Source organism: Moschus berezovskii, chromosome 11, assembly GCF_049115385.1.
Source record: "Moschus berezovskii isolate FMDL1 chromosome 11, NW_MosBer_1.0, whole genome shotgun sequence".
Taxonomy (NCBI): domain Eukaryota; kingdom Metazoa; phylum Chordata; class Mammalia; order Artiodactyla; family Moschidae; genus Moschus; species Moschus berezovskii.
The window spans coordinates 10,653,893-10,680,710 of NC_142470.1; the positions used below are offsets into that span (position 1 = coordinate 10,653,893).

Below are 26,818 nucleotides of genomic sequence, written 5' to 3' on the forward strand. Positions count from 1 at the left end.
AGATTCTTTACCAACTGAGCTATCAGAGAAGCCCTAGTAAGAACTGCTTGCTTACAACTACACTTCCAGACTACATATTCACATATGTTGCTTGGAAATCTACATCGAGGAAAGCCCAGCACTTTGCAGTGAGCCTAGATTCATTCTGAAATAAGGGCTGAGAAGAACATACTTGCAGCTGAAAACAGGTATACAAGTGAAACAGGCTGGGAAAAAGGCTGGGGATGTTACCTGTAGTCCTCAGCGATAGAAGCCAGCAGCTTCCTACAGGTCCGGTTATCAAAGCGGCACACGCAACGCATTGTTTCCTGAAGCTGAGCCATTAAGTTCTTATCTTGTAAGTTAATTGCTTCAGCTATTTGCACTTTTAAGAAGCAGACAATTTCATTGTCTAAATAAAAACACATCAGAATTCTGTTACTGTTGAGAAGTTCCAGGGGCTTTATATAAGATCGCCGAAGAATTGATGCTTTTGAACTGTGGTGTTGGAGAAGACTCTTGAGAGTCCCTTGTACCGCAAGGAGATCCAACCAGTCCATTCTAAGGGAGATCGATCCTGGGTGTTCACTGGAAGGACTGATGCTAAAGCTGAAACTGCAATACTTTGGCCACCTCGTGCGACGAGTTGACTCACTGGAAAAGACTCTGATGCTGGGAAAGGTTGGGGGCGGGAGAAGAAGGGGACGACCGAGAATGAGATGGCTGGATGGCATCACCGACTCTGTGGACATGAGTTTGAGTGAACTCCGGGAGTTGGTGATGGACAGGGAGGCCTGGCGTGCTGTGATTCATGGGGTCGCGGAGAGTTGGACATGACTGAGCGACTGAACTGAACTGAAAGGTCATCCCTCAGCTGTGGGATGTCAGTTATGTCAGTATCATTAAAACTAAGCAGAACCAATCAGAGAACATTTTCACAAACTATCAGTAATCCAACTGCCCTTAACTGATATAAATGTGTTAAGTTGAACTGGATGGAACTGCTGTATAGTTTAAATACAGTTGAATACTGGCAGTTTCATATGGTCCCTATAAAGCATAGGAAAAAAAATAAACTCTCACGTAGCAACCTACCTTCTGGGTCTGTATGGTCTGGTAAACCGTTTCTTGTTGAGTGGGTTAGCACTGGGAAAGCCACAGAATCCGCAGAGCAAAGAGCGAGCCTCAGTTTCTTTTTTGCATCTCTAAAAAACAGATGAAGATACAGTCATTTCTTTGTTCAGATACGGTCACATTCTATAAACTATTATCATATTTACTATACAAATTAATAGGCTTCCCAGGTGGTGCTAGTGGTAAAAAACCTGCCTGAAAAAGTAGGAGACATAAGAAACACGGGTTTGATCCCTGAGTCAGGAAGATTCCCTGGAGGAGGTCATGGTAACCCACTCTAGTATTCTTGCCTGTAGAATCCCATGGAGAGAGGAGCCTGGTGGACTATGGTCCACAGGGTTACAAAGGAATCACTAGAAGTCATCAGGACCATCTCAGCACCCAAACTAAGGAAGCCTTCCACGACATCTCTCAAGAAATGTTGATCCTGCCACAAGACAAGCTTGTGACAAGAAGACCTTTCCGTTGCCCTGTTGATCAAAACTCTGTATTGAGCCAAAACCTGCTCAATTTCTGACCACTGAACCTCCTGCTACCACTTGGCAGAGTAGCCTTCAGCAAGACATCACCCTCCTCAACAATGCAGCCCTTCACCCTGGGAGGGTCTTGGAGGGCAGGGACCAGAGCTTCTTCAGAATGGCTGAGGCTGCCTTCCAATGAAAGGAGTCAAAACACCTCTGAGAGCAAGCCAGAGTTTGCTCCCATTGCAGGATGATCACTTGTCCACCTCACCTGACTGGTCCTGAGACCCGCCTTCATGGTTTGCTTCCTTGAAAATAAGTAACTTATGAATCAGCTCAATCAACTGTAATATTTGCCTACTTTGTAAAGACTCTGAATCTATATAAAGCAGTGAAGTCATGGCTGGAAAATAAAAACTGTCTTCCACTACCCCCCACCACGTTTTACCAAAGGAAAAAAGTATAAAGCTCCATAATATTTAATGATAAAATGATATGTACAGCACAGGGAATATAGTTATTATTTTATGATAACTATAAATGGAGTATAATTTTTTAAAATTGTGAATCACTATGTTGTACTCCTGAAACTTAAACAATATTATAAATCAACGATACCTCAATAAAAGTAAATAAAATGATATGCTATTAAGAGTTTACTTAAATTAAGCCGGGGAGGAAATAAACATGAAACAATACTGGCCACATATTAGTAACAGTTAGATCTGGGGAATAGGTACATCACTGTATTTTTCCATTTTGTACAAGCTAGAAAGTTTCTAAAATAAAAGGTTTAAAAACATAGAAAGACAGAGACACTAAGGGAGAGATGACAGATGATTAGTGCTTTAAAACTGGTAATCCGGGGGCTTCCCTGGAGGCTCAGTAGTAAAGAATCTGCCTGCCAATGCAGGAGACAGGAGTTTAATCCCTGATCAGGGAAGATCCCACATGCCTTGGAGCAACTAAGCCTGTGTACAACCATTCAAGCTCCTAAAGTCATTTTCTCAAACTGTGTTAGAAATTGAGGGAATGAGGAAGATGAGTTTCTGGGAGGGCTCCAGTAGGCTTACTGGGGAAGTAGGTTACTCAACAATATGTGGTCCCTGCGAGTCCATGAGGTTTGCTTGGTTTTTTCATTCTCTGAATTAAAGCCTTTGATATATGACATCCACAAGGCGAGCAAAGTCTTCTCAGTGCACAGCGTTTCATTCTTACCTCCCTGGTTTACATATTTATTAAGGGACTCAAAGAAACACCTGACTTGAAGTGACTGCAATGGTGATGAAAAATTCAAACCCAAACGTTCTAAATTGTATACAAGAAATACCTGTAAGAGAAGGCTGAATCCTGAGGTTGGGCTGCTTGGCTCGCGGAATCTGGGAGATCATCAGCAGAGATGTTCTGCAGGGTTTCGTCACGAGGGGAGTCGTGTGCACTTTCACCGTCACCCATGACTTCTAAACAAATCCCACCCCCCGCAAAAAGGATAAGCAAGTTAATCCGGAATATTCTGGCACTGGTAGGTATTCAGAGCAACTCAACAATAAATTAAGCTGTGCCTTCCGAAAAGAGTTCTTTGAGTGAGAAAGAGAAAAAAAAACTTCAAACACATAAATAAACTGACAGCAATGTTAATATATCAAGAGAGCAGTTGAGAATAATTTTACTCCTTATCCAACTGTAATCCAAAACAATGTTTATTAACTTAATAAAAATATTCTGTAACCGTAAACACTGAACCACAGAACTAAAAGGGGTCTTAGAAATCATTTCACATAACACCCTCGTTTTACAGACGTGGAATCCCACCCAGTCAGGAAGCAGCTGGCTGTGACCCCCTCAACCAGGCCACACTGAGACCCCTCATCCTCACTCCAAGGGACACCCTTCCCAATCCTCCCTGCCTGAGAACGAACTGGGGACAAACTCACAAATGCAGCCAGCACAGACCTATGGTGCCCCACAGTTGTTTTTATGTTTCTAATTTATCCATTTAGATAATACATGCATGTATAGAATCAAAATAAATGAAAAGTTCCTTAGTGTAATAAAGATACTGTGCCTATGTGGAAAAAAAATCTCTATTCTTAGGAGATCATTTCAAATGCTTCAGGAAAAAAATACATATAGAAAATGTGGCAAAACATTAACAACTGATAAGTCTAGGCAGATGGAATATAACAGACCTTCACTAGTACTATTCCAAATTTTTTGTTATTTTAAAACTTAAAAGTGTAGGAGGTTTTCTCAGGCTCCTGTGAGTCCCCCTTGAGCCAAATCATGTTCAGTTTGTCAGAGACTCTTCCGGAGATACTCTAATATTAATCTTGGGGACGATACCATGGTTTTTTGACAACTATTTACAGGAGCGACTAAAAGGCTACTTGGAAGAATGGATACGTGTGTATGTGTGGCTGAGCTGCTCAGCTGTGTACCTGAAACTACACTGTCAATTGACTGTACTTCAATATCAAAGAAAAAGTTAAAAAAGCAAGAGGCTACTTTCAGTTCAGACCACTGTCATGGCAGTGATATAAACGTTCCTATTCCATTCTTTACCAGGATGGTCACCTGCACTGTCGTAGTTTGCCAGTGCTCCCTCACTGGGGCTGGTGCGTTTAATGGCATTCCTGTATTTGTCCAGAATATCCTCAGCGACCTGAGCCTGCGCGCTGAGTCTCGGGCTGGGATCATCTGCGGGAGGGAAAGGAGAGGAGGAGAATTAGCGCCCCCTGGTTTGCACCCACTCTGATGTTAGTACGACACCAGTAGCATAATCCCAAAGGCGGATTAGGAGGTAAGACTTAAAAAGAGCACATATCTCAGTGTTATAAGAGGCACCATGCAGCTGCCTACACATCCCAGGTCTAGGTCTGAGCACCTTGCCAAGGCACGAAATCGGGACGATTAGCTCCACTTTCTCATCATCGTCAGATTTCTGCATGACATTGTCAAACAGTTCAGTGCAGACTGAACGGATGATGGGACTCTACAGTGTTTACACTCAAATCACTGTTATTAGCAATGCATGCTAACAGAGCTTCCAACAAGGCATTTTTATATGCAGGCTTCATTTATCCAGACACCTCTACACTGAAGGAGGAAAAAAACATATTCAGACTGAAAACTTAACCCTTTTAAATACTTTTAAAATGCCTTCCTCCACTTTTCCTTCATGAATTTTTCCCTCTACACCTTATTTAAAACCTTCAGGTAATTCATATTCTATCTCACTGAATCTCACCATGACAGTTACAGGTGCTGGACTAGAGAGCACTTTTGTGCATGCAGTGGTGTCAGGGGCGCTCCCAGAGAATCTAGACATTCTGGGAGAGTGCTTGAATTGTACCTGGGGTACACAGAGAAAAGGTTTACCACCATCACAGGTGCAGCCCTGGTTACTGACAGGCCCATTATTCTGTCAGCAAAATAAGCACATCAGTATGTCTTCCTGGAGTCAGATGGCAGAGTCACTAATTAACAGTTAACAAAGCAAAGAAGTGCTACAGCTCTATGGGACAAAACATAGTTCCATGGTGAAATGTAAATTCCTGAGACAGATCTAGGCCAAGCAGGTAATACCACACTCTGGTAGAATCCCATTTTTAAAAAAAGTCTTAAAACATATATTAAAAAAAAAAAAAAATCACTAGAATTTATATATACCTATCTGTTAACGGCAGCTAACGTGAATAGCAGCTAACATTTATTGAGCACTTACCACGTGCCAGGAACTGTGCTAAACAATAACCCTACAGGGAGGTACCATTACCACCCCAATTTTTAAGAAAAGGAAATCAAAGTAGAAAGAGGTTAAGTGGTATGCTCATAGGCTCTTCTCTTTCTATAAAAAACAATATTTAGTGTTTGTGTCTCTGTAAAATTGTGGTAAACTGTAGGGAGAAACAACTGCCAAAATAATTTAATTTCTGCAATAATAATTTCAATACATGGTAAGAGAGTCCTAATAAAACATGATCTTCTTCAAAATGCAAACTTACAAAACCTTTACTGTTACAAAATCTTCTTTCTGCTATTGGTTTTGAGTGCTGCTGAAGGTTCTGAAAAAAGGCTAAATATAGTGAAAGCAATAATGTTGCTTATAACCTTTATTTCTATAATGCCATTTAAAAAAATTTATCTGAGGACAATAAACAACAAGAATAACTAAAACATACAAAAAATGCTATATGTACAAGGGGATGAGTGTTCCAACTTATCTTAGTTTTTCATAGTAAAAAAAAATTGCATATGATTAAATATCCAAAAGCAAGAGAATGGTTTACATTGCCATAAAATCATGATAGACGATCTAAGAGCCAATAATGATTAAAAAACCACGTATGTCTAGGAGAACTGGGAAAGGGTTTATGAAATAACATGTGGTAAAAGGATAAAACTCTGATTTAATCATGAAAAACCATGTCTAGATATTTAAAGATTCAGAGAGAATATGAAAAAAAGAAAAGTTCAGGTGGCGAGATGATGGACAGACTGTTAAGAAATTCATAACATTTCAAAAAATTAATTTAATTATACTTTTCAGTGAGTCATTAAGAGTGGGTAGAAATTTCTCCACCAGTAGAGCAGCTAAACTGCTTGAATCAAACATAAACAAAACGAAATATTTTATGGGAAAAACTTAGTCAACTTAGCTTCTCCTTTAGGCACCATGATCTAAGAAAAATGTATTGCCTAAAGACATGAATAAAAAATAATTTAAAACTTCGCCAAAGTTACTAATTCAAACATTTTGAAAACCTGAGATTTCTTCATTGAGTATTCCACTCTGTAAATGGTGGTGTTCTAAAATGAGAAGCATGGTAAGAAAACATCAAAATCTTGCCAAAAGGATGCCTTTCCAATTCTTCTCAATCAGATTAAGTGCCAAGATTCATGTGTGATTTGACTTAACACCTAAAACCCTTAGCACAGTGCCTGGCATGAGTCAGATGTTCAACAAGTATTTGCCGGTTGAATGAGGCCTGACTGCTCTCAGCAGGAAACCTGGCCTGAAAGCACAGCTACTGCTGTTAAAAACCCTTTATTCCAGGAAAGTCATTTCATTAAATAAACAGGAAGGTACACCGGGACACAGAACTGTCTACATGTATTTCAGAGCTAGACATGACGGGGCTATGTGGTGAAATGGGATTCTACCTGTACTATGCTGAGCTCTTTGAGGAGGATGTTCTTTTGAAACTTATCCCATTTTTAAATAAAAACCTTCATTTTACCTGAGTAGGATAACATAATTTAAAATCAACATAAGAAAAAGAGAGATGAGAAATTAATTTCCCTCCAGATGCTCTCCAGTCACTAGAGACAGTACACAGCTATCAAACCCAAGGGTGGACTGTCAACACTACCTCTCATACTTTTTCCTTTTAGGGTGTTCATTCATAATATACCAAAAAGAAGCTGCAAAAATACAAATGCTACATGAGGTAAGAACCCAACCTGTAGTTATATTTTCCTTGGGTCAGATAACAATGTTAAAATGATTCAAGCTGTAAAAAAATTGATCAAGTTTACAAATCTACTGATACTGTTTGAACACTTCTCAGGGAAAAAAGGAAATGATTAGGTAAAACAGAATTTCAGTGATCCTGAATAATCAAGAACTACAGACAGAAATAAACTGAGACTTCTACGATCAACGTTAAAGAAAACTACTGTCAATGATCCAAAGATACGGCATGCACAGCACTAAAACCGTCACCACACTTTCCTCAAAGGCATGGGAGGTCATCATCCCACTAAGATGTCGGGTGCGAGGGCAGGCCCAGAGGCTCAGGGTCAGGGACCTCATCATAAACGGAAGTTATGACAATGAGGATGATGATGGTGGTGGCGGTCTGCAGGAAGAGTACACTGTGGCCAACCGGAAACCACAGAGCTATGAAGAACATACTCCCCACTATACACACACAGACACACTCGTCTAAAAAGGCAACGTTTATGGCACCCAAGAGAAAGTGTTATGAAATATGTGCTCTGGGAATGAAGGAGCCAGGAAGTCCATGGGTCTACAAACCTGTGAGTGTTGAGAATCTGTCAGGCCCCAGATCATCTTTGTCTTTTTCTTGTTTTTCTTTCTTTCTAAATGGTATAGGAGCTGGAAATTAAATAAAGTCAGTAGTGTGACATATAACATACTGCACTACTCGGCAGACAGCAGTCATTCTGGAGTTAACTGGTGTGCCAACATTTCTAAGTGGAAGGAAGGTGAAAAGTTTAAAAGCTAAGAAATCCCGAGTGTCCACTGATTATCATTCATAACATAGCATTGAAGGTTCTTAAAGAAGTTTTCAGAATCTGCTTTGAGGTCATCTGCCACAGGAAGAAGGATTTAACAGGAATCTATTGGGACTGAATCAAAACCACTGCCTCTTAACCTCTGCTCAAAAAAAACACAACACATTCAAAGCTCTGAGCCTCATTCTCTCCTCCTCTAGTGGGCTTGAGTCTGGCATGAAAGCAGTGCTCCTCAGCTCCTGAGCACCACAGTGCCGAGAAGAGGCCTTCAGAAGAAGCCCCTCCCGTTAGTCCTGGATAATCTCTCCTTCCTAGAAGAGATGCTTTTGCCAACTCAGATTTCAATACCTATTGGAATGACGCCAGGCTATTCACACAAAAAAAGCGAACAATGCTACACAACTGCCTTCCAGAATTTTCAAACACTAAGATTCAGGGTATTATCATTCTCAATGATTATAAACATCAGAAGCTTAAGTTTATTCCAAGAATGTAAAGAATGAATTTTCAATGTTTATTAATAGCATCCCTTTTTCCTGCAGTAATCATTAGCAATACATGTCAAAAGTCCTACGTGTTTAACTTCAATGGAAGATAATATTTAAACAACTGTGACCTGCCTGACTTTCATTTATGAAACCACTGCCACTTCCTGCAAAGAACAGGAACTATCACTTCTAAAGCTGTACCTTAGCATTCACCTGAGTGAAAGCATTTTCTATAACCTCAAAACAGCATGAAACTTAGGCCCCGCGAGAACCTCCCAGGAGTTGAAATTTTAGCTCTCTGAAAGAGATTTGGGGGCTTTGCTTCTTGTTGCTATTAGTGCATTCTGATATCTTATAAAATTACCTTTGGGCATGGCAGAAACAAAACGTTTTCTCCACCAAGGTCTGTTCCTGTCTGATTTCTCATCATCGCTATCTTTGCGTTCTTCAGTCTGTAGAAAAAGTTTGATGTTTTATTTGCAGTTGGACAGCAGGATAAATTACTATGAAAAGGATTTTAGTTAGTCTGTGAAATACAAAAACCACTCATTTGTCTTCAAAGCAAAACTGTTCTTACTGTGGTACAGGCAGCTTCTGGAACACAGACGTATACCTTTCAAGCACTAGATTGATTGATTACTTGAGGGTAGGCATTATCTCACTACTGTTAGTAAGCCAAAAGGGTAATAGAGTCCAGCATAGAGTAGGCACTCAATAAATACTCATAAAGGATGACTGAATGCAATGCAGATAAAATCTAGAGATTTGGAGAGACGGTAGCAGTGGTATTAATAATAAAACTAAGTATGTATTGTGTGCCAAACAATGAATGAAAAACATGTATTACCTCATTTAAACTTCACAGGAGCCTTGTGGGTGCTAAGTGGCTTCAGTTGTGTCTGACTCTTTGCAGCCCCATGGATTATAGCCTGCAAGGCTCCTCTGTCCATGGGATTCTCCAGGCAAGAATCCTGGAGTGGGTTGCCATACCCTCCTCCAGGGTATCTTCGTGACCCAGGGATCGAACTTGGGTATCCTGCACTGCAGGCAGATTCTGTCTGAGCTACCAGGGCAGCAAAAGGGCTTAACAATAATATTTATAGTCTCAGGAGATAAATATTATTACTAAGCCCTCTTTATAGATGAGAAATATGAGGCTAAAAAAGGTTATCTTCCCACCTTCCCCAAAGTTACACAGACTGGATGTGACATAGCTGCTCAAAGCTAGATGTGACCAATTGCAAAGCTGATGCTTTGATCATCAATTATGAGTTATCATGAAAACTACACGTCAAAAGGCAGAGACTGTAATTCCTTTACTAATCTATGATATGACCTTAGACTTTTTCATCTTCAAAATTGGAACTAAAAATACCTTCTCTGAGGGCATCCATGTGAATGGGATATCAGAACCTAAGAAGGGAAATGAGGGCATCCAGGGAGGGTTCAGTGCTGGGGGTGGGATATTCATTACCCACAGGGAGACTCATCAATTAAGTATCCACATAAGAACCATGAAAGCAGGCTTCTCACTGCTGGAGAAGGGAATCGCAAACGCAGAATGGGAGGCATGAACCCTGCCGTTCTTGAACTGGAAATGCTTCTCTACACAGAAAAACAGAGAAATGTGCACTGGAGCGTCAGGCAGGCGCCTGAGCCTCGCAAGGCTGGGGGAGGGAGGCTCTTTGTGGCTCATTCCAACTTTTGAGCAACTCTGTGAGTGCTGAAAAATTAAAAATAATAACTTATTGGAAAAGGAAAAAAAAGCAGCTCCTCTATCCATCTCTGAAGAAAACTGTGAGGTTTAAATGAGATACAAAATCGCTTGGAGAAAAGTTAAAAGTATCATAAAAATGCAGGCTACATTACTACAAAACCAAAGTAGAGGGTTTTTTTAATGGGCTAAGGTGCTGGACATATCAGACTGACAAACCACCTTTAGACATGACTACTGTCCCTCCTTCACCCTAGATTTATATATTCCGCATTAATTTCAGGTATCAAGAGCGCTCGGCAGATGGAACACTAACTGTAGCTGACCACAGCAAGCAAGTTCTTCTGCAAGGCCTGCGTCCCGTACCTCTCCTCTCGAGGAGTCCTTACTCGGGGATGAAGATGAAGAGTGAGGCGCAGCCACCGAAGGAGGAGCACCAATGGCCGCGGCTGGGGGGAGTTCGCGCTCTTCGTTCCCCGGGCGCCGGTTCCAGCTGGGGTCGCTCATCGGGCGCCGGACAGAAGACACGACGTCGGAGCTCCTGCTGCGCACTAGTCTCTCAGGGTACGAGTGCCTTTGCTTAAACGCCTCCATCTCAGCTGGAGTCAGGATATGGGAACCGAAGGTAGGCAACCTGGCCTCGTTTCCTCCCACGGCTCCTTCCAGGATCGGGGGGTCTGGGGGTGGGTGCGACGGCCTGGCATAGTGAACCTTCGGCCTTACCACAGCAGAAGCGCCCCCTGCAACACAGGAAAAACGTTCTCAGCTGAGACACAATTGGTCCCAAAAGGCATGAACAAAGGGGTTGTACTTTTGCTCTTCTGGCCATGATAAACAGGCGTCAGAAAGTCCACCTGACTACTTTACCTTCGTGCGAAGACAGTGGATCAAACATGGCAAGCAGAGACTCTGACTGAGACGGAGGAGAGGTCAGTTGGTGGGCCCCTGAAAGAGATGGGCAGACAGTGTGACCAAGTCAGAAGTCATGACTCAGAGGCAGTTTCCACACAGCAAAAAAGGCTCTCTTTTCCACAGTCTTCCTTTTTGACTAATTAGAACTTGAGGGGCATACCAGAAAAAACAGTCTAATAAATAGTATATTCTGATTACATCAAATTCACTTTAGGTTTTTATCTACATACATGGATTTTAATTATGTTTAAGTGGTCTAGTATCCACATGCCTATTACTTTTAATGGCCAAATTATATTGTGGTTGTTGCAGAGCAGAGTCAGAAGATGAAAATCATCAAAACTTTCAGAATGCTATTAGTTTCCTGAGTCCACTTTGCCTTCACCTATAAAAACAGAGACAATACTACCCACAGAAGGAACATAAAAGTTCTAAAACTTGAAATTCACTATTTCGTTCTCAGCAAAAGAGAACTCATAACAAAAGTGAGTCAAAATACATTATACCACAAAACAAACTTGAACTTCTAAAGTACATTATTTTAAAGCTACAGAGTAAAAGATGATTCCTCTGAGCATGAGTGCTTAGTCGCTCAGTCATGTCCGACTCTTTGCGACCCCATGGACTGCACCAGGCTCCTCTGTCCACAGAGTTTTCCAGGCACGGATACTGGAACAGGTTGCCCTTTCCTAGTCTAGAGGATCTCCCCAACCCAGGGATTGAACCCATGTCTCTTGCATATCCTGCGCTGGCAGGCAGATTCTTTACGCCTGTGCCACCTGGGAAGCCCCCTCTAAGCATATGTCTAAATAATCAAAATGAGAGACTATTAAAACACATAAGTATGCAGAGATTAAAACTCACAAATATATAAAAGAAACTGTTGCTCTAAACTTTCTTTTTTGATAATGAATGATAGTATGATTTTTCCATTTTATTTTCCTTTTGTTCTGTCTTATAATTACTTTCCTTTCTAAAAATTACAGAAATAGTTTATCACTAGGAAAGATAGCTTAGAATTATCAGTTCTCAAGATTTTAGTCTTAGGTCATGTAAAACATGCTTAATTTCTTTAAATTATTTTTTTTTATACTTTGGCTGCACCGCACAGCATGTGGGATCTTAGTTCTCCAACCAGGTTCCAACCCACATACCTGACAGTGGAAGTGTGGAGTCTTAACCACTGGGCTGCCAGGAAAGTCCCTTAAAATTTCTTAACCCTAAAACCTTACTTATATATAAGGTTATATATATCTAATATGACTAATATAAGATATATTATAAGATATAGAATAAGGTATATCTTATATATCTAATATAAGGCTGGTTATATCTAATGATAGTTAACCATACTAGCAATTAAAACTGAAAAGAATAAAATTTTTAAACTTTTAATAAATTTTATATTAAAATGTTATATATATTAATTCAATTGAATACACTCATTAAATGGTAACACAAATAACCCTTTTAGGTGAAAAGTAACTATATTTTCCAAAATAAAAAGGCAGAAGAGTGACACTTTTACATTTTTGCAAATTCCTTCAATGTACGACTTCACAGAACACAGTTAAATTCTCATATCTGCTTCTGCTTTCCATCTGTTGCACTGTGCTGTTGTGGTTGAAGTATATAAGGAAAAGCTGACCTCACAAAGGTATGCAAGTATAAAGGAGATAATATTTTAACAGCCTTTTCAGGAAACTGTGGATATTACTCTTCAAATACTATATCAAACCTTGGTAGCAGTAGCTATTTTTTAAAGGTTAGCTACAATTTGGAAGCTGAAACCAGACCAACGAACTTTTCTGTACTGTTACATTAAAATTCAAGTGGTCTGTCTTGCACTTTGAAGGAATCTTTTACCCAAGCATGATTTTGTAACCTCATGTGCTGATCATCTGGAAAATATTGGTTCAACTAGATAAATGCAGATCTTCCAAATGTTGACACCACTCATCATTAATATCCAGAAAAAATGACGCTCTCAGTATCACCTTCCATCTCACCAGAAAAGTTTTTAAATAGCAGTAATCTGTCATGCTCATGGAGGCAGACACAAAGCTTTCCAAAATTCTGATTTCTATCTGAAAGCCTGAGTTTTATCACTGGCAACAAACTCTACCCTGTCAGTTGTTTTCCTTGAAATAACAGGCTCATTTTATTAATTTTCAAGAAAATACCCAATTACCATTAACTACAGCTTATCATTCTTTCAAGTAAAAACGATGTTTCATGAAAAAACAAAACAAAAAAAAACAGCTACTTCAGCTCATAACTCAATCACATAAGCTTTTCCTTAGACACGTCATCACATTTCAGAATGCAGCAGAATCCATTAGGGATACTTCTTGTGTCTTCAGAATATTAGACAGATGGGTACTCAAGGGTTGAGACATAGAATTAAATAATTTTTACTGCTTTATCAAACACATTCATAAGTAAAGCTTTTATTTTTTTAACTCTGAGAGAAGAATACAGTGACTGGGAGCCTGGCCCTGCTGCCCTGCTGTGTCCTAAAGGCCTCGGCAAATTCACCCATCTTTGCTTGCGCACTATCAGTGCAAAGTCAGTATGGTACAAAGGACAACAGTCTTTTCTTATATGAAAACAGTTTTGACCTCAAACCTCCCCAGCCCCTCAAGAGGTCATAAGGGCCCTCAGTGGGCCATGGACACTACACTTTGAAAACTGCTGGTTTAGAACAGTGGTTCTCAACTGGGGCTTACTGTGCCACTGAAGTGATTATTTGGCAATGATTTTTGGTTGTTCCCTGATAGCTCAGTTGGTAAAGAAGCTGCATGCAATACAGGAGATCCTGGTTCAATTCCTGGGTTAGGAAGATCTGCTGGAGAAGGGATAGGCTACCCACTCCAGTATTCCCGGGTTTCCCTTGTGGATCAGCTTGTAAAGAATCCACTTGAAATGCGGGAGACCTGGGTTCGATCCCTGGGTTGAGAAGAACCCCTGGAGAAGGGAAAGGCTGCCAACTCCAGTATTCTAGCCTGGAGAATTCCGTGGACTGTATAATCCATAGGGTCACCAAAAGTCGGACATGACTGAGCAACTTTCACTTTTGGCTTCACAACTGCACAAGAAGGGGATGGTATGCTTCCAATAGAGGCCAGAGATGCTGCTAAACATCCTACAACGCATAGGACAGGCCCCCACAACAAAGAATTACCTGACTCAAAATGTTCACAGTGTGGAGGATAAGAAACCTCGGTTTAGAAAAAACAAAAATGTAAAAATATAAGTACTTCAAAACCCAGTACCCAAATTCTGTAAAGCAATTATCCTTCAATTAAAAAATATATTAAAAAAAAACACCATTACACAGTATATAAAATCACTATTTACTAGCACTCTGGTACTTCTTCCCAGTGCTTTCTTTAGGATAGGTTTTTTTTTTTACATTTTATTATCTTATATATAAAATGCTTTAAGATAAAATTTTCAAGTGATATTATGTTCTAGGTATTTCTCCAAATTATTTCATATTCTTTAAAGCATTTAAAAAACAGTTGTGCAAGTTCTAATAAGTGGTTACTTCAAAATTCACTTAGCCATTCTATTTTTCAGTTCTTAGGTTGTTTTAAGTGTTCTGCCAATATAAATATTACGAAGAATATCTTGGTGCATAAGACTTTATCCATACATCAACTGTGTCCTTATGACTGATTCCTACAGTGGATTGACTGAATGAAATTCAGTATGTGAACCTTATTTTAAGGTCTTATACACATAATGCCCCAAAGATGTATAACAATTGATATCACCATCAGCAATGTGCTAAGGTCGACAGTTTCAGTCACGGATGTGATCATTTCTATTAATAGAAGTCATTCTCATTTCCCCTTCTTACCATGGGTGACTTCATCCATGTCTGGACTAGTAACAGAATCTTTACCCCCAAAATCAGAGCTGCACTCAGATCTCAGATCTTCAATCTTATTGGGAATATCCTCAGAGGTTGCACTTATGCCTTCAAGAAAAGAAAAAAAAAAAAAAAAATATATATATATATATAGTAAAAAAATAAACAGCAAGAACAACAAAATAACCACACAAAAATAGTATATGAAGTTTGGAGAAATGTATATAGTCTCACATTTTTTTGTGTCCCAGTTCTTTACAAGGGAGTTGTTTGGTATTATATCCTTTCTTGTACTATTGCTTAAATATATTCACCTTGATTTGTACAACATAATCAGAATTACCACACGACAGCTAAATACAGTAGCAGAGGCTACCAATAACAGATAGTTATAGAGGGAACACACACAGGTACACTCTGACAGGTTCTATAAAGGCACATAGTAACATCTCATAGATGTCAGATCCCGTAGAAATAACTGTTTTCTGGGAGTTACTCAGATCTTAAACAAAATATATATCTTTGCTATTGACTTTATAAAGGGGGAAGTGGGAACACACCTTCAAGTCCTTATTCCTTAAAACAAGACAGACATACCCGACACAACACTGAGGCCTGGTGTGCTGGGGCGGGAACTGACCTCCCTGACATCCGCATCATCAGACGTGCTGCCCAGTCCAGAACAGCTCTCCAGTTCCTGCAGCCGCTCTTCCTGCTTTAGATCTGGGGCCTCTAAACAGAAGAAGTGAGGCACCGCATTAGTGATTCTGCTAGCACATCACAGCTTCAGCTTTTGTGACCCAGATGAAGAAAGCTACTGGGGCATGAATGGACTCAGAGCATCTCATAGATGTCAGATCCCGTAGAAATAACTGTTTTCTGGGAGTTACTCAGAAAAGTCTGTGCAAACAGACTTACTTGGAAAAGTCTGGGATAGTTAGCAAAGCCAGTCAGATCAAGTGTTGAAGAAGTCAAGGTTTTTATCCCGATACAGGCCAGTTCACTGTGCACAGATGAAAACTCTGCTTCCAGATCACTAATCTCAGAGTATTCTTTCTTCTGGTTAAAAGTAAACTAAAGAATACAGGCTAGCTTGCCATTAAATCAACCACTTTTTAAAGAATAACTCCTATGGATGCTCGGCAGTGAGAGAAACCTACCGTCTCCTTATGGACAGGTTAGCATGTCTGAATGTGGTAAGGTTAAAAACACATTAAAATCACTTCATATTTTTGAGCCAAGCAGATGAAACAGAATGTAATTCAGATACCCAGTTGCTTATATTTGCATCCTGGTAGTTGATATTTAGTTGAAGACAAGGATTTAAATTCATAAGCAGAAAAAAAGCAGACATGCAATACATAAGAGAAAGTACAAAATACACCTGGCAGGCCACAGTCCATGGGGCCGCAAGAGTTGGATACAACTGAGCAACTAAACTGCCACCACATTTATAATAACCCTGCACAAAATAATTCCTGGGATTCCAGAGTCTCAATTTCAATGCATTTCAAAAATACATTCGGTATCTTTGGGTTAAATTCTCCAAATCTAAACATGCTTATTACCAGGTATGCAACCACTCAAGGTTCAAGCTGTGCTGCTATTCTTCTCTTGCAGTAAGTTAGTGGGAGATACTGAACTCAATGTCCCACATAGAATCCCAATAAGTTACTAACAACTGCTTTCAAGATAACTTAACCAAGTCAGAAAGCACCTGTTATCTTAGCCTCTGCCATCCAACACTACATTTTTTTTTGATGGACACAAAACATCCTAATTTACCATTTGAAGTTTTTAGCAATGTTATTGCCTCATACTTGTCAAACGTATATCTGACAAAAGGTATACATAACATAGAAATTAGGATGCCTTACATTTAAAACTGTGCAAATCAAAAAGCAAACAATGACAGCATACTAACCTGAGTCACTTGGCAATACCTCTACACTCCAAGCTTCGCTTGTTGTCTCTGATATGGTAGAACCAGTGCAGGGGTCAAGAAGCACTGACCCTGAACCTGGCAGGCACAGTAAACTGCCTAACATGTTCTCTGCTGCTGCACCTGTATAACCAATGGGGAGCAAAGGGTTAACAAAGATCCTCAGGGAAAGAGCAGTGACAAACTGAAAAAGGGCAAACACTAAGCTAACAAAGTCTCTCTCCTCACAAGAAAAAAGCCAAGGTGAGAGTAATTTCAATCAATAAAACCACTAAAAACACAAACTTCCCACTTGGGTCACAGTAACACAAATTCCTTTTCATCAGTTTCCTACTCTTCACCTTGGTCTCCATTGAGAAAACACAGTTCATTAGGTCAAGTCATTTAAATGCGTTTTCACTCTTGTTTTTCAGCAAATTTTGTATGTCCTCAGCACTTCTCTAATAATTATAGTCCTTCAGGGATTAAAAACACTCAGAGACATTTAACCACAGAAAGTCATACTGGCCAAATGTTTTTTTCTGGCACATTAGCCACATATTCAGAGCAATAAAGTATATTTGCAGGAAAATACACATCTCCTTTGGAGCATTCATTCAACTGCAAATTCTGCTTATTGCCCAAATATAGCTCACCTACAGGAAAAATATCACTTTGACATCTGGAACAAAATAATGCAAAACCAATTGAGAAATCTACTTATACTTCTTAAAAATACAAACAGAAAGATTAAACACTGTTGCACACCTGTGTTAAAAATAGTCAAGTTCAGAATGCTCCACTACTTCTGATTAAACCTAATAAAATTCTATTTCAGTAAATGAAGAACTTTTGGGAAAAGGTTACTGGCAAAAGTTACCTTTCAAAGCTACGCCACAGTTACCAAGGGGAAAGGATGGGGGGTGGGGTGGATGAATTAAGAGTTTGAGACTGGCATAAGCACACGACCATATGTGGAGTATATGGTCACATAGCACGGGGAACTCTGTGCAATGCTCTGCAATGATCTACATGGGGAAAGAACTTAGAAAAGAGCAGACAGAGGTGTACGTGTAACTGAATCACAGCTAACACGACACTGTAAATCAACTATACCCCGACATAAAATTCAAAAACTTTTAAACAAAAGAAAGATATGTCGTGAAATAATTACAAATAAAATAATGCCTGGAACATGCCTAAACATAACCACATAATCAGGAGAGGGGATGAAAAGGTGGGAGAAGAGATGGAACAAAACTGGCCAGGTGTGTATGCGTAATTGCTGCATTTGGGTGAGGGGTAATGGTGCTCAGTGCACTGTTCCCTCCTGCATTTGTTTGAAATGGCCCGTGATTTAAAAAGAAAACAAAGATGGTGATTACAAGACTGTGTGACTCTTTCAGAAGGGACAGAACACTATCCTTAAAAGGGTAACTTTTAACATATGGAAACTGTATCTCAATAAACCTGATACTAGAAAAAGAGAAAACCGTTCCTTCTTTGGAGCTGAATTAAACCTTCCAGAAGTGAATTCAGGTTTTAGAGAATCTCAATATCATATTACTCTGAAAGGCTTTACGGCTATAACCTACAAGAATTTTCATTTTAAGGCAAAGTGTTTAGCTTCAAAAGAAGAATATGCTAATCTTAGACTAAGAACATATCCTAGGCTCTGCAAACAAGAATTGATAAGAAGATAATTCAAAAGATTGGTTCTTCTTTTTTGTATGGGGAAGAACCCCTAAATGCAGACAGAGAAAATACTATCTGTATTTCAACAAAGAGAAAAAAAAATACACAAATGCCAGGTCACATACAATTATCTCAGTTTTCCAGTTATTGTTAACATACACACCATGTTTGTTAGAGCACAGAAGCTCCCTCCCATGAAGGGTGGGTGGATACGAATAACTGAACAGCAATCTTCCAGAGACATTCACCAGCAGTTACCTGCGATTTCTTGCAAGCGATCTTCATCAATGTTAGGGTCAAAATCACTTCCCAAGACATCCGTACTCCACGTCTCACTCACTGTTTCTGATATATCCCTGTCATCCGTCAGTCCCATCATGTCACGGATTTCAAACTTCCGGAGCTTATCATCAAGATTATCCTGCGTGGTAGCTAGCAAAAGCAAAATTAAGCACTTTAAAAATCACAGCATAGCTACCATTTTACAAATCGACTTTAAAGAACTTTATGTCTTTGAACTCCAAGTTATATATTTGAACACAAAAATTCAGCACACAGTACCAAAACAGAATTATTCCCTCATGGATGTACTCTTTCCCTCTCTGAACCAAGCTCAACATATGTCCTCCCCCTTCTGGTCAGTTAATTGGGGCAATTGATATCATCAACTGTCTCCCTGTCCTCTGTAGTGTGACACTGTTCAGGAATTGGGATATACGCCCCCTTCTTCGAATTTGGATAGGCCTAGTAACTTGCTTTGTTCGAAAGGATAAAGAGGAAGTGTGCCAGTTGCGAGGTTAGGCCTCAAGAAATCTTACAAACATCTGCTCTCTCTCATTCTTGCTTCTGCCCCGAGGACAAGCTGAAACCAGCTTTTTAGGGGAGGAGGAACCACACGGAACAAAGCAAAGGTCATCCTAGACTAGCCAGCTCGCCACTGACCAGATGCCCTGCTAAAATTAGCAGAGCTCCCTACTTTGACTACCAGTGATCCAAGATGTGTGAGGGCCCAGATTCGAAATCTGGTCAGGGAACTGCATCCCACAAGCTGTAACTAAGAGTTCACAAGCTGCAACTAAGGGTCCTTCGTGCCTCAAGCAAGCTCTGGCACAGCCAAATAAATAAATACTTTTAAAACAGAATACCAGAATCACCTAAAAGGTTTGTTAAAGAAGTGATATTCTTTCAACTTCCACCTTAAGCTATTATTATTTTAGGTTTCTGCTTTTTGCAGAAAATTTAATCCTAAATAATATAGTGACAAACTGATTCAGTAAAACTCAGCATTACTTTTATTCAACCCACATGTAACCTGACTGGCAACCCTCTTTTCCTTTCTAAAAAGGGATTAACCCAGGATTTCTAGAAATGAGACATGGGAATTGCCTTTTCTTTTTTTTCTTCTTTCCTAACTCCCCAGGTGATTTTTACACCCACTGAAGTCACTGACTCAAATCCAGTTGAGGGCAATAAACATTCCCATAAAATCCAGTGATCTTTAGATGAAAAACTCTGAAGAACTTTTCCTATAATGACAACAGGGATCCATCTGCTTTTCATCATAATCTCACACTATCACCCTACTTGACAGTTCCTGAGAAACTACTATGGTTTCCCAGCTCCCTGACTTGCTTATACTATTAATATTGCTTTACCTAGAGTATCTCTAGTTTCAGCCAATGCCAATGCCAATGCCAGCCAGGCTTTAAGGCTACTATTTTGTCCCTATAAGCTTTTCCCTACACTTTGAACCACATGTATTTCTTACCCAGAACTGCCAATGCACTTTTATGATAATTTTAATCATTTGTGTACCATTTTCTCCCTATTCTAAGTTCCTTGAGCCCTTAGAATTTATCTTTCCGTTCTGTTCCGTTACGTCGCTCAGTCGTGTCTGACTCTATGCGACCCCGTGGACTGTAGCCTACCAGGCTTCTCCGTCCATGGGATTCTCCGTCCGTCCATGGCATTCTCCAGGCAAGAATACTGGAGTGGGTTACCGTTTCCTTCTCCAGGGGATCTTCCCGACACCAGGGAAGCCCAGAATTTATCTTAGTACCCCTTAAAACTGTAATACTACAGAACTGAAATATCAAATATTACACAATTCAAGCAATTCGTTTAAATTCTTCTATGTAATTTAAGCCTAAATAATCCACTTAGCAACTAAACAGTTTTTTTTTTTTGGCTCCACAACGCAGCTTACAGGATCTGAGTTCCCCGACCAGGGTTTGAAGCGGGCAATCACAGTGAAAGTGCCAAGTCCTAACCGCTGGGCTGCCAGGGAATTCCCAACTAAGTACATTTTTAAGAACTGTAAGAACTATGAATAAATGCCAGTTTAATGGTCATTTTATAATCAACTGAACACAGCCAACTCACCGGGAAACAGATTGCTTATTCTGTGACCAGGTAAATTCTTTGCTACTTGAGCAACTGAATTGTACTTTACTTTACCTTGCTCATGCTCTAATAGCTGTAGAGCTTCAACTCCATTACTCCCAGAAGGTCCTGCTCCAAGCTCTGACACAGATTCCCCTTCCAGGTCTAGTGAGGACACTGAATTAGAACGATTTGAAGGACCTAGAGAGACGTTGATACTGTGAGTGAACTTTACAAGACAATCATGAGCCACCATGTAATGCTTCATGCCTTGATAAGAGAATAAAAGACTGATTAAAGTGCTTTTAATGCTGCTACACCCTAAAAATACACACACCCTTTAGCCAGAAATTCTGCTTTTTAGAAATTTATCCTAAGGAACTAATCAAAACTCCATCTAAGGTTGCTTGTTGCAGGACTTCTTATAATGTCTAAAAAGTGGTAACAATCTACTTCTGTAATCATAGAAGAAAGTTTAAATATGAGAAATGCCCATGTGAAGTTAAAGAAAGCAGCCATTAAAAACCATGTTATTTAAGAATGCTCAATTACAAAGGGAAATGTTACTGTTACACTGTTAAACCAAAAAAGTTGCAAAACAGCATAAGCCTAATTTTGCTGTAAATAAACCAAAATGTTAACTGTTATTAATAGAATGGTATGCTGATTGCAGCCATGAAATTAAAAGACGCTTACACCTTGGAAGGAAAGTTATGACCAACCTAGATAGCATATTAAAAAGCAGAGACATTACTTTGCCAACCAAGGTCCGTCTAGTCAAGACTATGGTTTTTCCCGTGGTCAGGTATGGATATAAGAGTTGGACTGTGAAGAAAGCTGATCGCCGAAGAATTGATGCTTTTGAACTGTGGTGCTGGAGAAGACTCTTGAGAGTCCCTTGGACTGCAAGGAGATCCAGCCAGTCCATTCTAGAGGAGATCAATCCTAGGTGTTCATTGGAAGGACTGATGTTAAAGCTGAAACTCCAATACTTTGGCCACCTTATGCGACGAGTTGACTCACTGGAAAAGACTCTGATGCTGGGAGGGATTGGGGGCAGGAAGAGACGGGGACAACAGAGAATGAGACAGATGGATGGCATCACCAACTCGATGGACATGAGTTTGAGTGAACTCCGGGAGCTGGTGATGGACAGGGAGGCTTGGCGTGCTGTGATTCATGGGGTCGCAAAGAGTCAGACATGACTGAGCTACTGAACTGAACTGAACTGAAGGTTACAGATGGTTCAATTTTTTCCTTTCATTTTCTAGAATGAATGTACATTACTTACATTTTTAAAAATGAGGGGGGAAAAAGGAAAAGTTATTACTGTTTATGTTATCCTAAAATGTTAATGAACTTGAAACTTTTCCATTAATAAAGCTTGTCATTGCACATGGAGTGACATATTCTCACTTTACAATCTTGCCTTTTTATTTCCTTTTTAATTCCTATCCTATTTCCATTGTATCTTTCCGCTTCATTAAAAGGTTAAAAGTATACACAACGTCCTGAAATGAGTCCATTTTTTCCATTCAGACATGCATTAATCCCTCTAAAGGAGCTCTATAAGCTTTGGTATATTTTAACACTAGTGAAATAAAACTTGGTATTATTCAAGTTTCAATAAAGACGTACATCTTCTCCACTTTATATGACCAAAGGTCTCTTGCCATCTTAATTTTATTCGAAGAAATAATCTTTACAGCCAACTGTTCAAGATCATTTGAGGAAAACTTCATTACTCTCCTCGGTGAGAGGCACAGATGGCATAATTATAATTTATAAGGCTCCTTTAAAGAACACAAAACAAAATATTACTTGAATCACACAACTCCTTGAATGAAGTAACCCTTCACCTTCAGATATTCCTTCCAGATTATCACTGCACAGGGAGAAGCGCAAGGTTTTATCAGGTTTACCGTGGAGTTTGTTTTCATCAACAGGGACGTCTCCTTGTCCTCCATCCGAAAGCTGCATGTTGAGGACCTGAAAAATAAAATGCCTTGAGTTTATCACAACGGAAAGATTGCTAATAAGAAAAACAAACCATGGCAAATGCATATTTAATTTCTTCTTAACATTAAATGATCATTTTTAAACTAAAAACCCATTTACAGGGTCTAAGTGCCCCCTGGGATGAAAGTATATCAATGAAAAGAACTGAACCTATGCCTTTCCATGACCCTACTGGTGTCAGTGACGGAACAGGCAATCAGATGTCAATGGGCAGTTCAGGACTGCAGGAATCTGAGGCTTCAGGGTCAGTGGTCTGCCCCTGATGGCTCAGAGGTTAAGACTCCCAGCTTCCATTGCAGCGGGAATAGGTTCAATCTCAGGCTAGAGAACCAAAATCCCTCATTCTATAGAGCATAATCAAAAAAAAAAAATCTAAATTTCTTAAGGTCAATAGCTGTAAGTATGTGTAACAATACAATCATACCTCATTTTCTGACATCATCCCTGGAGTAAGCTGGGGACCTGTTCCTAAGGAAATGACCAACACCTCTTCTGGCTGCACCTCCTGGATGGTTTCTTGAGCTGATCCTTCATGGTCCATATGCAAGTCCATTAGCACATTAGTGCGGCTTCTGCTCCGAGTTGCTAACAAAAAAATTTCAAGTATAATAATTTACAGAAAAAACAAAATGAAGAAAATGGCACATTAATACAAAAATATATTTGCTATTAATGTAGAACACTTGCGCATGCACAAAAAAAGACTGGTGAGAATGTGAATAAGAAAAATATATATATATATTCCCAGGTACTCTCCTAGTGACTGACACAAACTCTCCTTCAAAACTGATCCACAGAAACAATGATCCATGTTCACCTGACAGGGAGTGACAAACAGATTACACCTGCAGAACAGCAAACACGCCTCAATCACTTTAAGACGTGGGGGTGACAAGAAAAGCATTACTTTATTCTTTTATCTTTTCAAGATGTCTTCAACTACTTCTACAACATAATGACTTAACTGCTACAGGTCTCCCAAACTCATAACTATACTCACAAGCATTAGAAAATTTCATATGGAAATCTGATAGCCACACAAAGTTATACTCATTAATTAGGCAACTTAATAAAACAGAATCAAAACATTGTTTTTTCTGAACTGTATTAACCTCTTTTCAAAGATACAGAAGAGTTCTCTGTTTGAATACACATTTCCTTTCTGCTTTATGGGAACAGTCTAAACTAATGAAGGATCAAATTATTTTTCCCCTGTCTATAAGTAATAGCTTTAGAAAGTATTCCATCCTATATATCTTATAAGAACTTTGGAAACTGAAAGATTTAAATAATTTCTCTATGAGTTTCAGTCCTCTGTGATAAGTTTCAGTTTTCTTTCAGACGCCATTACAATTCGATACAACCAGAATACTAAATAGATACTCTTTCTGTACAAAATAATCAAAAACACAAAGCCAAAACACTCAATAATAACAAAAGCCTTTCACCTTCAGTTTGAGTGAAAGCTGACCTACTTGAAGACAGAAATATAAACAATCATCTTCTCTCCACAACACTGTAGATCAGTTCATCAATCACTCGTACTTTCAAAAACTCAAAAGTACACACCAACTTCCAAAAGTCTAAAACAGGTTTCAAACTCACACCTTTCTTCGCTGACTCTGTCTTCTCTTGAATTGTAAGATTAAATTCAGCTTTATGAACAACTACATGAATCTTACGGAATAAACTTTACAATTTGTAAAAATGCAAGTAATCAAAATTCATGTAGCAATTTACATAAAGCAAAAGCAACATGCACATGGAGCACAATTTCATAAACTATTTCTTAAATAAAAGTTACGTAAGAAGAGGAACAGCCTATTACCCACCAAATGGGGTTACTAGAGTAATATGAGCAGTAAGACTGGTGGCTGAGGAATCCCAGGCAGTGATTGCTGTTAACTGTTGTCCTGGGTTGCGAAGGCATTAAACAGAAAGAAAATCAACCCTCTGAATAAAGGACATATCTCTTACAATAGGAAATAAGTTCAACGATCAGGTCACACAACTGTACAAAATCACAACGGGCAAACATTTGAAGTTTACTTTCCATGATGCTTTTCCTTTTACATAATGACCCCTCTGGATATATAATGACCCCTCTGGATGACAAGAAATCAAAGAACTAACGCACACGAGCGAACCATGGAGGAAAAAAACCTCTGGTTTACCAAACATCATTCGCATCTTCATGCTAGAAAAAAACAAACACAAACAGACTATAACAGTGAATGTCAAGGTTTACTTTATTCTTTCTCTAGTTCTGAAAGTTGACATTTTGGGGTGATGAAAGCCAAAGACTTGAAGAATATGATGCCACATTCCTACTGATAATACTGCGTGTGTGCTCAGTCATGTCTGATTCTTTGTGACCCTGTGGACTGTGGCCTGCCAGGCTCCTCTGTCTATGGAACTTTCCAGGCAAGGATACTGGAATGGGTGACCATTTCCTACTCCAGGGGATCTTCCTGACCCAGGGATCGAATCTATGTCTCCTGTGTCTCCTGAATTGCAGGTGGATTCTTTACCACTGAGCCATCTGGGAAGCCCAATTCTTAATAAACTTGACAAAATAAAATGAAAGTTTTACCTTATTTCATAAAATAACAAAGATTTTAACTCAGTCATAAAAGATCGACTATTAATAATAATGAAAACAATAACTATATATTTTCAACTTTACCAATAGAAAACTTCTAAAATAATATTATCTTATTATATTATTTAGAACTTTGTGGAAAGAACAGGGCTACATAATTCAAATAATGATTACTTAGAGCAAATCACATTTTCAAAATTGTCCAAGACACTGAAACATAAGTACACTGTAAGAGGCATGATTCCAATCAATTATGAAAAGTATGTCTAGATAAAGCTAAAGCCTACTGATGAACTTTAACTAATCTGGTGCAATATTTTTTTAATGTTAAAACCTGAATTACTCGCAGTAAAAATGAAGAGAACTTCTCCAAATTATTGAAAACTATACTCCCAATCTCTAAGCAATAGCCTAGCCTAATAAAGAAACATTAAAGGAAAGTCTCGATATGAGAAATTCTCTTTACCTATAGGCAATCGATTCTTTTTATTTGCTGGAGTGGTTGCTGGAGACAGCTGAGGAGTATTGTACGGGGTCATTTCCAGACTGCTGCTTTTTCCCGGCTTCACCTGGGGTAGATTTGCCAGTAAGTTGTCAAGAGCCATTCTATCTTCTCTCAGTTGATCTCCAGACATCACACTCTTCATAAAATTCACCTGTCAAAAGTAAAAAGGACATTAGCTTATGAGATCAATTTTTCAAACAGTATATATTTCTCACAGAATGTACTCATCTATAGGTCTGCACATGTTTAGATAAATTACTTTTGAGAAAAAAAAAATTCTATTATAGAATAAACCATTACCAGAGTAATAAGCTGACTGTAGGTTATATAAACCACAGTTCTGCTCAACCCTTCCAGGAGATTAACGGAGGACATTGGTGGGGTCTCCACTGCACGGCCTCCAATCACAACATCAAGGAAAGCAGCAACACAGCTCTGTTCAAACAGGAGAAAAAAATCACTGTGAAACACTCTCCCTTTAAAGTAAGGGAACAGATGGGGAACACATGTACACCTGTGGCAGATTCATGTCAGTGTACGGCAAAACCAATACAATATTGTAATTAGCTTCCAATTAAAATAAATAAATTTAAAAAAATAAAAAAGGGAACAAAATTTCTGATTAAGACAAACAAGCACGTAGAAAGCTTTTCTTCTTGAAAATTATATTAAACCCAATATTTGAAAAAAATTAAACTCTATAAATTGATATAATCAACAACATAGTCTGGTATGTGAAATAAACATGAGGCAAACAGTGCACACTGTCCTACCCCTTGTAATTAGGAAAACATATTCCTAAAAATATATTAGGAATATACATATAGATTTCTTGAAGGACGCACAGAAGATTGATAATATAAAGAAC

At 39.1% G+C, this 26,818-nt stretch overlaps 1 protein-coding gene across 7 annotated transcripts in view; it reads right to left on the minus strand.

Annotated features, from left to right (window-relative positions):
* Positions 1-26,818, minus strand: part of GAPVD1 (GTPase activating protein and VPS9 domains 1) — a 60,887-nt gene that overhangs the window by 8,053 nt on the left and 26,016 nt on the right. The window contains exons 5-21 of one of the 7 annotated variants that reach the window (XM_055399260.2): positions 26,251-26,385; positions 25,912-26,101; positions 23,268-23,428; positions 22,747-22,813; positions 20,900-21,025; positions 18,701-18,874; positions 16,751-16,891; positions 15,424-15,558; positions 14,815-14,934; positions 10,905-10,982; positions 10,404-10,777; positions 8,688-8,775; positions 7,615-7,695; positions 4,149-4,271; positions 2,905-3,034; positions 1,075-1,184; positions 232-391 (exon numbers count right to left, since the gene is read on the minus strand). In XM_055399260.2, the coding sequence (XP_055255235.2) occupies positions 232-391; positions 1,075-1,184; positions 2,905-3,034; positions 4,149-4,271; positions 7,615-7,695; positions 8,688-8,775; positions 10,404-10,777; positions 10,905-10,982; positions 14,815-14,934; positions 15,424-15,558; positions 16,751-16,891; positions 18,701-18,874; positions 20,900-21,025; positions 22,747-22,813; positions 23,268-23,428; positions 25,912-26,101; positions 26,251-26,385 (2,393 nt within the window). Of the gene's footprint in view, positions 1-231; positions 392-1,074; positions 1,185-2,904; positions 3,035-4,136; positions 4,272-7,614; positions 7,696-8,687; positions 8,776-10,403; positions 10,778-10,904; positions 10,983-14,814; positions 14,935-15,423; positions 15,559-16,750; positions 16,892-18,700; positions 18,875-20,899; positions 21,026-22,683; positions 22,814-23,267; positions 23,429-25,911; positions 26,102-26,250; positions 26,386-26,818 lie in introns of all 7 variants that reach the window. The other 6 variants (XM_055399259.2, XM_055399258.2, XM_055399257.2 and 3 more) reach the window with 6 other exon arrangements.